Source organism: Rhinatrema bivittatum, chromosome 3, assembly GCF_901001135.1.
Source record: "Rhinatrema bivittatum chromosome 3, aRhiBiv1.1, whole genome shotgun sequence".
Classification (NCBI taxonomy): domain Eukaryota; kingdom Metazoa; phylum Chordata; class Amphibia; order Gymnophiona; family Rhinatrematidae; genus Rhinatrema; species Rhinatrema bivittatum.
The window spans coordinates 33,519,936-33,535,822 of NC_042617.1; the positions used below are offsets into that span (position 1 = coordinate 33,519,936).

General features: G+C 44.9%; 1 protein-coding gene across 7 annotated transcripts in view; it reads left to right on the forward strand.

Moving 5' to 3' along the window:
• The window catches only part of ENAH (ENAH actin regulator), a 432,953-nt gene that overhangs the window by 399,553 nt on the left and 17,513 nt on the right, over positions 1–15,887 (forward strand). For all 7 annotated transcript variants that reach the window (XM_029593080.1, XM_029593081.1, XM_029593085.1 and 4 more), the window contains one exon: positions 15,458–15,515. In XM_029593080.1, coding sequence (XP_029448940.1) covers positions 15,458–15,515 — 58 coding nt within the window. The remainder of the gene's footprint in view (positions 1–15,457; positions 15,516–15,887) is intronic.

Here is a 15,887-nt window from a genome sequence, read left to right on the forward strand (position 1 = left end):
TCTGCAGGCACTTCGTTGTTAACTGCTAGTGCGGGCCGCTTCGGATCTCCGGGGCTCAGAGAGGTGTCTGGGGTCAAGGGTGAGGGCGCACGCTCCAGCGTCTCTCTCCCAGCGACCTGGCTCACCGGCGTAGAAGCTGTTGCAGTCCCGAAGAAGCCAACGATGCGAGGCTGTAAGGGCTCCTGGGGGGGAAAGTTGTCGCTCACCCCTCTCAGTCTCCCCTTACGTTTAGTATGAGGCATTTTGTAAGTGAAGCAAGTAAAAAAAGAAACGGCACTTCGCAGCAGGTCCTCCCGGGTCCTATTAGGCGGTGGCCATCTTGCCCCCCCTCCTCCCTGTTGTCTTCTGATACAACCCTGCCCTTAAACTCTTTGCTATCCCCTTCCTGGTCAGTAATTAAAAGGGAGAAAATATCAATTAATTCACGCTTCCAGATTTTTTCTTTAAGTTTTCGTGGTATGCCTCTGTAAAGTGTGTTAATACCAAATGAAACATCTTCCTTGTGGTGTGGACCTTGAGCACAGATAGCAAGAGGAGTACTGCGAGTAGGGTTGAAGGTGATTCAATAGCAAACAGCAGTATATCGTGACCCCCTTTTTTTGGCAGCTCTTAAAAAAAAAAAAAGTTTTAAGCATGTTCTGCATGGCTGTAGCAAGTGCGATAGAACCAGTGTCAAGAACTGACGCCTGGCATAATAGCATCGAATTTCCTCTTACCTAAATCAGGCAGACTGCCCTGCGCCGAACTCCCATTTCCGGAGCCACACAACTGGTGCCTGTACTGGCTGTGGCGGAACAGATAGTTTCTCATGTGCCAATCTGTTTCGTAGCCGCTCTGCTGCATGAGTCATAGCCTGTTGGTGTACTTCATTCATCAGGGCATCAAGATCCTGTTCTCTTGTGGCTTTATGCATGTGCCATATATGGTGACCATTTGCCCAATTTTGAACCGGACAGTCCAGTTTTCCAGTGACTTGTCCGGTTACAAGGTTAACCAAACACTGAACCGGTCAAGGCAGCAAGGAAAGTTCTAATGTGGCTGTACCAGGCGCCAATCAGATTAGGTGTAGCTGTGAAGCCTGGTACACCAGTCAGCTGCATGCTTTTTCTTTGGGCTACTGGTGCAGACTCTTGCAGCTACAGAAGCCTCAAGAGCATACTCAGCTTGTTAAAGGTGTGTTTTTGGTGCACTGCATACAGAATCTGGCTTGTTGCAGTTTCCAGTTTAGTTTTGGTGTACATGTTTCTAACTATGCTTTATGGTCTATTTGTTGTGTATTTGGTGAGAGTCTGTTTTCTGCATGTGTAATCAAGCTGTTATATCCTGCTGACATGTAATTTCTGTGTAGGGATTTATTGCAGCCTGGCTTATTCTATTTTCCTAATAGGAATGTATTAGTGTTTTAGGGCCTAGAGAAATATTTGCTGTTGCCTTTTCATAGGTAATGTTTTTGCTTGAGTTCTGGTAGTGCTGTTTTTATATAGGAGGTTTACTGTATCATAATTCATGTCATTTTGAGGGCTAAGCACACACACCCAGCTTGTTAAAATAGGGGGGTGGAGACTCTCCCTGTGTCCTGAGTGAGCAGGGTTTCACTGCAAGGGAAAAAGGGGCTGTGTGAGCTGAAGAGGAGCGCTGGGGGCAAATTGGGTTGCAATTGATTGCGAGAAGAGTTTGGCATTTGTGGCTTTGGCTTCAGATCTTGGCAAGCTGGGGGTTAACTCAGTGGCCATTTTGCTTGGAGGGGAAGGGTGGGACATGGTGATTGCCATCTTGAAGCATCTCCAGAGCACATACTAAAGCACTTGTATCTCCTGCTACTGCAACTTATTTATATTTGTTTTTTAATAATGAAGGCTCAGTGGCTTCAAAAGAACACATTCCATCTCACCTCTTGTGCTATTTAAACCTCCATCTCCCCACCCCCCAACGAAACATTGCTCACTCAAGACACAGGGAGAGTCTCCACACACCCCCCCCCTTTCACCCGATGCATATAAAACGGGCCAGCACAAAAGGCAACCCCATAGGATGCTGACTAAAACCTTTAAGCAGTGGATGCAAAGATTTATCTCTGAAATTTTTCAGTTGGTGAATGTAGCTGGAGTAGGTTACTCTTTTCAAGAAATGGAACAGAAATATAATTTAGATTATAGAGATTTTTTTCCTTTTATGCAGAGTAAACATTTGACCTTATTAGAGAAGACTAATGGGAATTTAATTTGAATCTGGAGGAATTTTTCAAAATTGAGAAGCTTGAGAAGATTTTGACCTGTTTTAAGAGCCTTTTTGAGCGAAATCCATCTAAAAAATGTTTCAGATTGAGATGGTACTTAAATGGTAGTAGGATTCAGATATTAATTTGAATTTGCAGCTAAGTCTTTTGTGAGGATTCCAGAGTTGGTTATAAGTATTAACTTGTGAGAAATACAGTATAACTGGGGTGGCCAACATGTGGATTGAGAGCCACATGTGGCTCTTTCATGTGCAAAATGTGGTACTTGCTCTCCTGCCCCACAGCAACTTGGCAGCACTGTATTGGACAAGGAAGGTGCTGGAGATGCTAGTGCTGGGTAGAGGGTAATGGAAGAAAGTGTGTGAGATGGGTGTGGGGCATGGGGAAAAAGAGGGGGGTTGGGATAATCTGGAAAAATGGTGGGGAGATGGCGGTTTAAGTAGCACAAGAGGTGAGATGGAATGTGTTCTTTTGAAGCCACTGAGCCTTCAGTATTCTTGTTTGGGATGGAGGATGTTATCCTGGAGCTACCGAGAGACAAATCAGAGAAGGTGAGGGGGATTGAGGGAGAGAGACTGGTGGGGGACAGGATGGGCTTGAGGGAGAGAGAGACTGGTGGGAGGTGGAAAGGCGGATAATAGTGGTGATGAGGGAAGAATTGAGAGAGAGACTAATGAGGACAGGGTGAGATAATTGAGACTGGTCAGAACAGGGTGAAGGAACAGATTTGTGGGAGGACTGAGGTTAGAAAAGGGTGGGGGGATTAAGAGATTAGTGGGGACAGAGCGGAAGGATAGAGACCATTGGGGATAGGATATGGGGAATTAGAGAGAAACTGATAGGAGGACTGAGGCAGATTGATAGGGACAAGATGATATTGAGAGAGAGACTGATGGCAAGTCTGGAATAGGGTGGGAGGATTGAGATAGGATTGTGGGGTCAGGACAGGGGGATTAAGAGACTGCTGGGGACAGGGGAAGGATTGAGAGAGACTTGTAGGGAGAGGTTGAGATTTGAGAGTAGGAAAACTGAAACTGGTGGAAACTGTGGGAGGATTGAGAGACATTGGTTGAGACTGGTTGAGGGAAGTAAGAGAATGGTGTAGAAAGAGTGGACATTGAGCAATGGGTGAGAACAGGATGGGGACAGCATGGTGGGGGACAGACTGCAGGGCACAGGGTGGAGAAATTGAGAGCAAGAGAGATTGGTGGGAGGCTTGAGAGAGACTGGTATAGGTGGAGGAATGTAGAAACTGGAGACCAGGAGGATTGAGAGGGACTGGTCAAAACAGGATGAGGGAATTGAGAGAGAGAGACAGACTGGTGGGAGGATTGAGAGACTGATGGGGACATGATGGGGGGGGGGAGGGGGTTACTGATTGTGAGAAAGATACTGGTAGGGATGAGGGGTAGAAGAGATCCTTGCTGGACCCCACAGTCTCCAAGGGCTCTGGCCTCCAATCCCTCCCACCCCCCTCCTGTCCCTGGACTCTTGAAAATGTGAGACTCTTTGAAGTGCATTCTCATTTTCCTCTCGATAGCAGGCTGAATTAGCCATGCTGTTAATGGGACTGTCTATCAAGGCCCAGGAGGCGGAGCATTACCAAAGCTGTATGCTGAGCTTTGCTCTGCGGCTGTGCATGTGTTCCCGTGCAGGAAGACAGATTCTCCTCAGTCTGTCTTTTCCGCGTGCGGGATCTCATGCGGAGCACCTCGTCTCCTCAGACAAAAAAAAAAAATATATATATATATCTACAGAAGTAGTAGTATCAGGGAACATGCCACGACCTTCAGGGTTCAAACCCTGTTCATGTGGTAAAATTATGTCCGTGACTGATGGACATTCCCAATGCTATGTATGTCCGGGCACAGACCACAAGCAGGAAACCTGTCCCCTTGCGGCAAAATGTCGCCCAGAGCCTGACGTCAACGGACAGAGAAGATGGAGAGACTCCGAAGGCCCAGCGGGTCACATGCACCCCCTTCAGAGGCCCACTCGTCACCGGGACCGGCGTCGAGGCAGGCCGCCCAGACAAACAGTCAGCCTCGGTAGGCCCATCCCTTGAAGGTAGGCCTAAGTGTAATGAAAAATGCCACCGACTTCACCAAATCTCGTCTCTGGGCAGGAGTACAGGCATTCATCAAAATCACTCTCAGAGCCGCTAAAACCTCAGCCTCCGTCGCAGTCGCAACCAGCTTTGAAACATACATCTCAAACGCCGACGCACTCCATAGCAATAGCGTCAAAGCATTCTCATTCGGCCTCAACGCATTCAGCGCCGCTGTCTCCGAGGCGCACTCTCCCGATGCCAGCGCATCCGGTGCCGAAGCAGATTTGTTCGATGCCGGCACAACCGACGCCGAAGCAGCCACCTTCGCGTACGTCTTCTCACAAGACTAAAGCATACTGTACGTCAGGCTCTGCATCAGACACAAGAGTTGGCGCAAACACACCAAAAATCAGTGTACAGATCTTCTCCAGCACCGAAAGTACCTGTACTACTGCAGAGACCTCATCCACAAGGGGAGCAAGTAGTGCAATCACCACGACCACAACCTGCATCTTCATCTTCACCATCATTAATTCACTCCCAGGGAACACACAGCGAACCTTATAAGAGAAAGTCCAAATGACACCACATCAACAATGATAGCCCTTCTCCTACATCTCAAGGATTTTCCATTCTCCTGCAGGATAGAAGTGCTAAGCAGAGAAGACATTCTCGAACATCACGAGAAAGATGGAGCAATGAGGTGTCCTTATCCTCTGCATCATCCTCCTCGTCTGTTCAGGTATACTCGGATCTTTCCTTAGTATCCCAAAAACGTAATCTATCAGTCCATCTACCAGAACCATTGCAAGGGAAAGGAGACTTACCGGATACCCTCCCACCACACAACCCTAACATTCCAGTGAAGTTGCACAACACAGGTTCCACCACCACACCTGCAGTTACCGGTAGAACCACCAAGTGCTCCAATACTGCCACAACATCCGTCCACGTCTCCACCTAGAGATCCTCCATCTCCAGAGCCGAATCCGCAGGGCCCTATGAAACCACTTCCACACAACCTTACCCCTCCTACCTCTCCCAATAACTCCACAGGATATCCCTCCGATCCCACGGAGGAGCCGCAAGAGCCATACTCTCCGCCTGAGGACCTTTCTTACCCGAAATTCCTCGACAAGGTGGGGACTACATTAAATCTTGCCACCCAAAAGGTTCCCGACCCAAGAACCGGAAACTTTGGGCATCTTAAAGATCTTTGATCTTCCCTCCGAACCCACTTCATTGCCATCTCATCAGGTCCTTGATTCACTGTTGCAAAAATCTTGGGAAACTCCTTTCACAATTCCTCCCGTATCCAGAAAAATAGATTTAAAATGAGACAATTAAATTCTACTCACCATCACAATTACCACATGCCTCTATCGTAGTAGAATCGGCGTTACAAAAAGCAAAGAGAGCAAAAACACACTCCAGTGCTCCCCAGGCAAGGATTACAAATATTTGGACGACTGTGCTAGAAAATATTTCCAGTCCGCGATGCTGACAGCTCGCATAAACCAGCATCAATTCTACATAGTCCAATATTTATACAAATGTGTACAACAACCAAAATTCCTGTTTCCATCCACGGAAACACCAGCTCAACCTTTACAGGATATGGAGGATGCTACACGACACCTCCTCAGGACAACCTACGAATCATTTGAAACTAACTCGAGATCTTCTGCAACAGCAATCGCAGCCTGTAGAGTAGCGTGGCTCAGATCGAGTGCTATTCGTGAAGACGTACACGAAAAGTTGGCAAACCTCCCCTGTAGAGAGGACAACTTGTTCGGAGACCGGCTACAAGAGACTGTAGCGCAGCTCAAACAAAAATTGGTAGCAGTGCAGTCCTTAACCAACCCTACACCGCACATCTCGTTCTCTCGCTGCTATCTACCCCAATATAGATGACCCACATTTCAGAGACTTCCATTCAAACCATATCAATCTTACAGGACATCTACATATCCACCAGTTCAACGACCTCAAGGTCAACAATCCCAACAACGTAGAGGTCGTCCTAGGAACCAGTGTCCTCAAACGCAATCACAAAACAATACCCCAAAACCTGTGTCGTCTTTTTAAAGGCGATTGGGCCACCACCGCTCCCCACTTTCATTGGAGGCAGATTAACCAGATTTCTACCAGCTTGGTCGGAGATCACTACGGATCTGTGAGTGTTGAAAATCATCAAGGAAAGGATATCAACTGAATTTCTATACCAGGCCATCTCTCCCTCAACTGTACCATCTCAGAGGAAATCAAAGCAACCAGTCACAACTGGAAAAAGAACTATCACACCTTCATGCCCAGAGGGCAATAATATCCATACCTTCATCCCAGCGTAATCTGGGTTTCTACTCCCCTTATTTCCTCATTCCCAACAAATCGGGGGGGGGGGGGATTATGACCCATCCTAGATCTCAGAAGCTTAAACAAACACCTGGTAAAGGAAAAGTTCAAGATGGTATCTCTCAAATCGCTCCTACCATTTCTGCAGCGCAACGACTGGCTGTGTTCCCTAGACTTGAAAGATGCTTACACTCATATCCCGATACATCCAGAATCCTGGCGATACCTCTACTTCCAATGCAATGGCAAACACTACCAATACACAGTTCTTCCATTTGGACTCTCGTCAGCCCCCAGGGTCTTCACAAAATGCATGGCAGTGGTGGTGGCCCATTTAAGAAAAAGAGGAATCAAATTATTTCCTCCTTATCTGGACGACTGGCTCATCGTCTCCTCAGACCCACAGACGCTTCAACTTCATCTCCAACAAACATTTGAATGCCTCCAACAACTGGGCCTCGTAGTAAATTACGAAAAATCCAAACTCGATCCCTCTCAAACTCTTCAATTTATAGGAGCGCAACTGGTTACAGCAAAGATCAGAGCTTTCCTTCCACAGGAAAGAAAACTTCTTTTTTGAGCGCTTCTACTCAGACTTCATTCTACACCTCAACAGTCAGCTCGTTTAGTGCTCACAATTCTGGGACACATGGCGGCGGCCATTCATACGGTTCCCAATACTCACCTCCATATGCACAGACTTCAGTGGGGGCTGAAATCCCAATGGTCGCAGCATCAACAGCCTCTATCCCATATCCTATACTTAACACAGGAAATGAAGAAAGATTTGGAATGGTGGCTTCAAAAGAGTACCCTCACTAAGGGAGCATTGTTCACTAACCCTCCTCACAATGTGGTACTGACAACAGACGCTTTACACAAGGGTTGAGGAGCTCATCTAGACCACCTAGACACACAAGGTCAGTGGTCCAAGATAGAGCAAACTTACCAGATCAATCTACTCTAACTAAGAGCAATACGGAATACCCTCAAAACATTTGCCCCACATCTGAGAGGGAAAAGAGTAATGGTATATACCGACAATCAAGTAGCAATGTACTACATAAACAAACAAGGAGGGTCAGGTTCATGGAGCCTGTGTGAGGAATCGATTCTTATACTGGAGTGGGCTCACAGCAATTCGATACACTTGCAGGCAACATACCTCCCGGGTATAGCCAACACTCGAGTGGACAGGCTCAGCAGGATCTTTCACCCACACGAGTGGGAGTTAAATCAACAACTAGTGGAAGACATTTTCCATCGATGGGGGTGTACCAATAGTGGATCTTTTCACAACCGAACTAAATAGAAAAGTTCCTCAATTTTGCTCAATCCTTCCCAGTCATCTGAGACTATTGCAGGATGCCTTCCTCATATCATGTATGCTTTTCCTCCAGTTCCATTTATATCTTGTACAATTCAGAAATGCATACAGGATTCAGCAGACCTCATACTCATCGCGCCAGCATGGCCGCAACAACCCTGGCCGCGACAACCCTGGTAAACGCATCTGCTCACTATGTCGATCAGGGAACAAATCCACCTAGGAGACAGCAACGACCTCTCTCAAGAAGACGGTTTCCTGCTATATCCGATGCACACCTCACTACATCTTACTGCTTGGAGATTGAAAGGGTGTCCCTAACAGAACAAGGAATCTCGTCTCACGTACAAGAAGTCATATTGGCGGCAAGAAAGCAATCAATCTGACAAAACTACCGAGCGTTACTCCACCTGGTGTGATTCACACCATCTCAGCCCTACAGATAATCCAGTAGATATTCTGAGAACAATCTCCCTACTTTATACAACTCAGGTCTCGCTACCACGTCGGTACAAGTTCACCTAAGTGCCATAGCGACTTTCCACAAACCATATCATGATAGGTCAATATCCTCTCATCCACTGGTAACTAAATTCGTCAAAGGCCTTACTCACGGCCACCTATAACCAAACCTCCAGTAGTCTGGGTCCTAAATATCATTTTAGAGCAATTAATGAAATTTCCATTTGAACCTCTGGAATCAGCACACGCAAAACACCTCACTTGGAAAGTAGTTTTTCTGGTGGCAATCACTTCTGCCCGCAAAGTTAGCGAACTACAGGCCTTAGTTCATTATCCACCATATTTGCAGTTCTACAAACATAAGGTAGTGCTTAGGACTCATCCTACTTTTCTGCCAAAAGTGGTTTTGGCTTTTCATTTGAACCAATCAATTGAACTCCCAACATTCTTTCCAAAACCACACCAGACCGCGAGGGAAAAACAGCTTCACACGCTTGATTGCAAAAGAGCGTTAGCATATTACAAAGAAAAGACGCAGTCCGATTCCAGACCTTCTCAACTTTTTCTTTCATTCAATCCTAATGCGCCAGGCCTACCAATCTCAAAGCGTACTATCTTGAGCTGGATTGCTCAATGCATTCTTCACTGTTACCAAAAGAAAAATATTGTACAAAACCAAACACACATCAAGTGCGTGCAGTTTCCACGTCCATAGCTCACTTAAGGCATGTTCCTCTCCTGGATATTTGCAAAGCAGCCACATGGTCATCTCTGTATACATTCACTTTCCACTACTGCCTCGATCATCAAGTGACTGCAGATGCCAAAATCGGTCAAGCAGTCTTACGAACCTTAACGGATCCATAACTAACTGTTGACTGCCCACGTTCGGTCACGCCATTCAAAGAGAACTGAATACAATCATCCATGGCGCGACTGGGAGCTTGGGACTCCCATCAACAGCATGGCTAATTCAGCCTGCTATCCGGGGGAAAAAGTAAGTTTGCTTACCGTAAGCGGTGTTTCCGTAGTTAGCAGGATGAGTTAGCCATGATGACCCGCCCACCTCCCTGGACAGTCAATACTTCACATATACCTATAGCTTAATTGCTGACTGAAGAGAATCTGTCTTCCTGCGCGGGAACACACGCGCAGCCGCAGAGCAAAGCTCTGCCTCCTGGGCCTTGATAGACAGTCTCATCAACAGCATGGCTAATTCATCCTGCTATCTACGGAAACACCGTTTACGGTAAGCAAACTTGCTTTTCTTGGCTCTTGGTGCATGAAATGTTGGCAACCCCTGCAATATAAATTTTTGAGGACATATATCTCTCAAGTGTGTACTTTTTAAAGCTAAACAGATCAAGGTTTGAAATGTAAGGCTGCAATGGGGACCCTGGGCACATCAGTTTTGATTGTCTCAAGATTCCAGTTTATTAGAAGCAAAATAAGGATTTCTTGGGATGGGTATTAGTGCATGAGCTTAATTAACTTCCCCAGAAGGAATCATTTATGATGAGCCCTCAAATCTGGAAGTTAAAAGGAAGCATGTTAAACTATTCATTTGCTATGAAAGCTTACCTAATTGGGAAAAGGGGAATTTTAATGTCATAGTTGGAAGGGGTGGATGAGTGAATTTATTTATGAAATTTGAGAAATACTATGTTTGTTCTCTATCAATATTGTTGGCTACACATAATGTACTTCCTGTGTTTGACTGCTAAAAATTTTATAAATGAAAATTTAAACAAAAATGGAGAGGAAGAACCAAAGATTTTTCTGTCTATAAGCAAGCTGAATTAGCTATCACATGTGGGTGACTTCATCTGGCAGCACTGAACAAACTCGTCTCTCCAAGCAGGTAGAACTTTGAGCTCTACTGAGCATGTACAGGAGTTCCTGTGTTGCCTCATGAGTCTCCTCAGTCATTTTTTGTCCAAATATAGCACAGATGTGAATTCTCTCTCCACTATTTTTTTTTTCAGAAAAAAATCCTCCTCTCTCAATATTTTTACTTCAGTTTCTTCTGATTTAGTTCTCACAGATCCACAGCAGCACTTTTTACAATGCTTTAAAATAAAATTTAAAAAAGCCAAAATAGCATAATGAGGAAACATGGCTACCTCTTCCACCATATCTGGTCAGAAGAAGAAAGCAGCTATGGTGAGCAGTTTCAAAAGTATTTGTGGGAAGATTGTTCCTCACCAATGGCTGCAAATTGTGCTATTGGTGCCTGGAACATAACCAAAAGATGGATGGATGGATGTTCCTATGCTTATAGAGATCCAGGGTACTTTGCATCAAAGATCTGCATAAATCTCTCCTGAGTTGCAATAGGTGCTTGTCCCAAGGTACAGCCTTGTCTGCCTCACCAGGAAAGGAAATGAGCAGGAATTCCTCAGACTTCCCTGTCTGCTCAGGCTGAAGGCACAAGGTAGAGTTCCAGCAGTCATCCTGTGTCTGACAGGAGCATCAATCACTGGAAACAGTGCAACCTGAGTCAAAGAAGCATAAATATTCTAAGCTTGGTGTATCAGCACAGTCAACATGGCTATCTGTGCAAGCTGCACCAACAGTATTAGGTGCATCAATTTGCCTGACACAGTTTCCACTGATGCCATAGTACAGCGCATTGAAGTGCTCAACACATGAAACTCTGATGCATGGTGCACAGACACAAACCCTACAGCCTCCACAGCAATGCACAGTGCAAGGACCCACGGTGCAGCTCTGCAATATTGTCAACCTGTGCTGGATTCCACAACATGCATCTCTAAAGACCCGCTATAGCATACCAAAGCATCCAAATGGTACAAACATTCTATCATCTAAGTCATTGACACATCCACCACAGACATCAATTTATCAAGCTAATTTACCACCACAGCCCATCCTAGGTCTGCGGGAGAAGAGGTTAGTTACCCCTGCAGCTGCCAGTAACGATGGTGCTCACCCTGCCTAGACTAGTAATGGAAGGACTTCACCTGGAGACTGCAGAACCAGTGACCACTGCTAAGTTCCATCAAGCCACCCATCCTCATGCAGGAGCCTATCCTGATCTCTGAAAAGGATGTCCCACCCCTCTGCCAGGATTAGCAGCCAGATGTCCAAACTGGATTTCTTTATTGAGCAGTAACACGAATATGTGAGCAAGCCCGACTCTGGCCGAGTTTCGCCCTCTTTCAATGGGGGCTACATCAGGGGCTCAACTTGTGTCGTGTTTTGATTAATAAATATCCAGGTCTTAAATAAGACTCTATAACAGCTGATCATTAAACAGACTTTGAGAATTATGTGAGGGCAATGAAGCCCTTGTGTCTCATTCACTCACAGATAGTCAATGTGCCGATATTATTAGATGTGCTTACATATCTAGCGTAAGCGGTAGCATCTCTGTCTCGTATTCTCTCGTAAAAGAGAATACGAGACAGATGCTGCCGCTTACGCTAGATATGTAAGCACATCTAATGATATCGGCACATTGACTATCTGTGAGTGAATGAGACACAAGGGCTTCATTGCCCTCACATAATTCTCAAAAATGTCACAAAATCCCTTCCACACCCAAAATCCTACCATTCAAAATGGCATGATTTACCACATGACGCTTACAAAAGGGTTTTACCCTTTTTCTTTTTTCTACACCATTCTTTTTTCTTACTCCCTCGGATTCTGCTCCCCAGACATCCTTCACATATGGGTACACCTCTGTTCCAATTGGCGTACCACTTGGGAGTGGGGATACCTGATTAACGGTCAACCCCTTCTGAGTCAGTTTACCGTGGATTATCCACTGATCAAGCCACCTCTGTTTTCACTAGTCACAGAATGGGACATGTAATTCGTGCTTACAAGACTCCTACATTCTCCGTTCAAGCCTTTCCATTCCTCTCACTTAACAGTCTGCTATGGGGAACTCTTTCCCTCATAGACATCACTTCTACCAACAGGGTCAGTGAGTTACACACCTTGTTCCATACTCAGCCGAACCTACGTTCCTCCGTGATCGAGTGGTTTTACGTTTTCAACTTCATATCCTTCTTAAGGTAGACGTTGCATCTCACCTTACCCAGAATATACTCTGTCCAATTTCCCAACACCTCTCTCTCACCAAAGCGAGAGGGTTTTTTCCACTCCTTGGACTGTAATAGTGCACTTGCATTCTATCTAGACTGCACTACACTCCATAGGAATTCCACCTAACTCTTTTTCCTTCTGTGGCAAGAGCCAAGCTGCGCATTCCAGTGGGCAAACAGACCTATTCCTCCTAATTGACGGTCTGTATCTCTTTTTCCTACCAACAAGTAGGCATTTCACTACAACACTGTGTGTAATCACACTCTGTTGTGTCTGTCCCAGCCTCCATAGCTTACCTTCGACCGTTGCTGCTTGTACATATTTATCTGGCTGCGACCTGGAGCGCTCTCCATACCCTCACAGCCATTATTGCTTAGATACGACTAGCCGGCATGCTTCATGTTTGGCCAGTCCGTCTACTCCTATTCTTTTCGAGTTAACTACCCAACATCCTTCCACCAACCCGTTAAGGGTTTCAGGATGCCCTCCGTTCCAAATTTCACGCCCATCATTGTGCCTTTTGTGCATCTTGGGTGCATTTGGTGCACTGTCGGGCATCCTCAGCTCAGTACTCACCCATATGTGAGGACTACCATCCTGCTTGTCCTGTGAGAAAGCAAATGTTGTTTACCTGTAACAGGTGTTCTCACAGGACAGCAGGATGTTAGTCCTCATGAAACCCACCCGCCACCCCACGGAGTTGGGTCTGTATACATTTTTACTTTTATTTTAGTTTCGCTTGCGCTTTAGCTATAAGACGAGACTGAGGGAGACACCTGTGGTCACAGGGATAATTGCAGGCTGAGCATGCTCATTGCACTCAGTGTGCCAGTGTCAGTCAAAGCTTTATAGAAACTTTGACAGAAAAGTTTTCCGTACAGGGCTCCATCCTGTGATGTCGCCCATTTGTGAGGACTAACATCCTGCTGTCCTGTGAGAACACCTGTTACAGGTAAGCAACATTTGCTAACTTCTCCATTCTACTATCATTACGGCGATGTCACAGACAGAAGTCCCAGTATCACCTATAGGGGTGAATTCATCATCAGAAAACTTGCTCCAAGGTTCTTTATCTCCATTGCAGTGTATTCTAGCAGATGAGAGGTCAACTAGAAGCCCCCCTTGGTTCCCCCTTTCGTAATGGAGTCCTGGGTAAGTGACCCAATACCTTTAGGCTTGGATGAAGCATTTTCTGACATATACCCACTGACCCTCTTCCAGATCCTCTAGACCATACCTTGCCACCAGAAGATCTTATCTATTCTAAGTTTGTAGAAAAGATGGGTACTGCTCTGGGTGTCCATGTCCACAAGATAAAGATCCCTGTTCTGAGCTCCTTGGGCTTCTTCAAATACTGGACACTTCAACCGAACCAGCAGCCCTTCTAGTTCATAATATACTCAAAGTTCTGCAAATAAGAATGTGGTACACTCCCATTTCGGTCTCTCCTACAGCAAGAAAACTGAACCTTAAATTCAAAGTCAATCACCAGGCTTTGGTGTCATCCAAAGCTTCACCAGCCCATAATGGTTGAATCTGCTATTAAGAAAGCAAAGATCCTCCCCCACCCCACCCACCCATTCATTCAAATTCTCCTGGAAAAGACCACAAAGTTCTAGATGACTTTGGCAAGAAATGTTTCCAGAGTGCAGTGCTATCTGATTGTGTTATCCACCAATTCTACATGGTGTAGTACATACATGACTGAATTCAAAAGTTTAAGCTTTTTCCTGCTTGCCACAGAACAGTTACTATCCACAACCACATATGGATGTAGAAAAGGGCATTTACCATCTTCTCCAAATAATGAATACTTTGATTTCATTTCACGTACCAACTCCACCTCTTTTGGAGCTAAACATATGGCATAGTTTTGAGCAAGTAGCATCCATGAGGATATCTCAAAAAAAAAATTGGCAGACCTACCCTGCTTAGGAGACCATTTTTTCAAGGAGAAGCTCCGTGAGATGGTTGCTCAGATTAAAGACTAGAATGTGGTTGTGGAGTCACCCTTGACTAGTCCTGAACAGCCCACCACAGTGCAGCATCACTTCTATCCATACAACCAACCACACTTTCATAGGCAGCCTTACCAGTCTTTAATACTATAGCCCCTTCCGGCCCAGCATCAACTGCCATGTCCGGTACATGTCCAATAGAGCTCAAAGTTTTAGCTTGGAGAGACAAGTCCATTTGGTACTGCCAGATGTCACCCAAATGTAATGACTAATTCATCCTGCTACCTATGGAAAACATTTACAGTAAGCAAAATTGCTATAGTACACCACACATCTTTGTAAACAAAATTCTCCATATTTTTCATGCATAATATCCATTAAAGAGGTTGGCCCCTTGCCCCCTCTTCTGTATATAGTATTTATTCTATTTTATTTCACTTTATATATTTATTGCTCCGTTCACCCCTTCTTTATTTTCCTACTCCAAGTTAAGGCTTCCTTGTTATAATGTAACTGTATGCTCCGTATCTCTTGTTGATTGGTTAATTTTATATTCTGCTTAGTTCATTGTAAACCGAGTTGATTTGATTTGTATCAAGAAAGTCGGTATATAAAAGCCTCAATAAATAAATAAATAAATAGTGAATGAAGGCTTACAACAGGGTTGGGCAACTCCAGTCTTCAAGAGTTACAGGCCTAGCTTTCAGGATATTTACAATGAATATGCTTATGAGAGATTTACATAGCAAGGAGGCAGTGCATGCAGATCTTTCATGCATATTCATTGTGGGTATCTTGAAAACCAGGTCTGTTTATGGCTCTTGAGGACCAGAGTTAGCCACCCCTGGCTTTACAGCATTATATTTGCAGCACAGAATGATTCCAGTTGGAGAGAGCCTAGAACTGCAGGCGAGAGTTGCTGGGCCAAAAAAGTAATACTTTAATATTGAAGCTATGAAAGTACTCTAACTTGCTGTTTTGTGATACTTTAGGATATTTTAGATGAAATGAGAAAGGAATTAACAAAATTAAAAGAAGAACTCATTGATGGTAAGTATGATGTGAAGATATTTACTGTGTAATATGCATTTGTGTGGGGCTCCACTGAAAAGATCCTACTGTTAACATCCAAATGAAAACCCACTTTTTGTCCCCCAGTTCAGCAATCTGCATGGTCTTCCATTTTAGTGCTTCCCAACTCTTATTGCCATGCACTTTAGCCAGAGAGACTCTGCCTCTTGAATTGTAAACTTTTTTTTTAAACTTCTCTTATATCTACTCCCATATTCAAAATCTGTCCCACTGGTTTCACTGTTCGGTTGCTGTATTCATATTAGTGGAGTACAAGAACAGTTTATCTGCATCTGTAATAACTAAGTAGAAACTTGAAAACACTTTACCTCAATATCAGAAAGTAAAGCT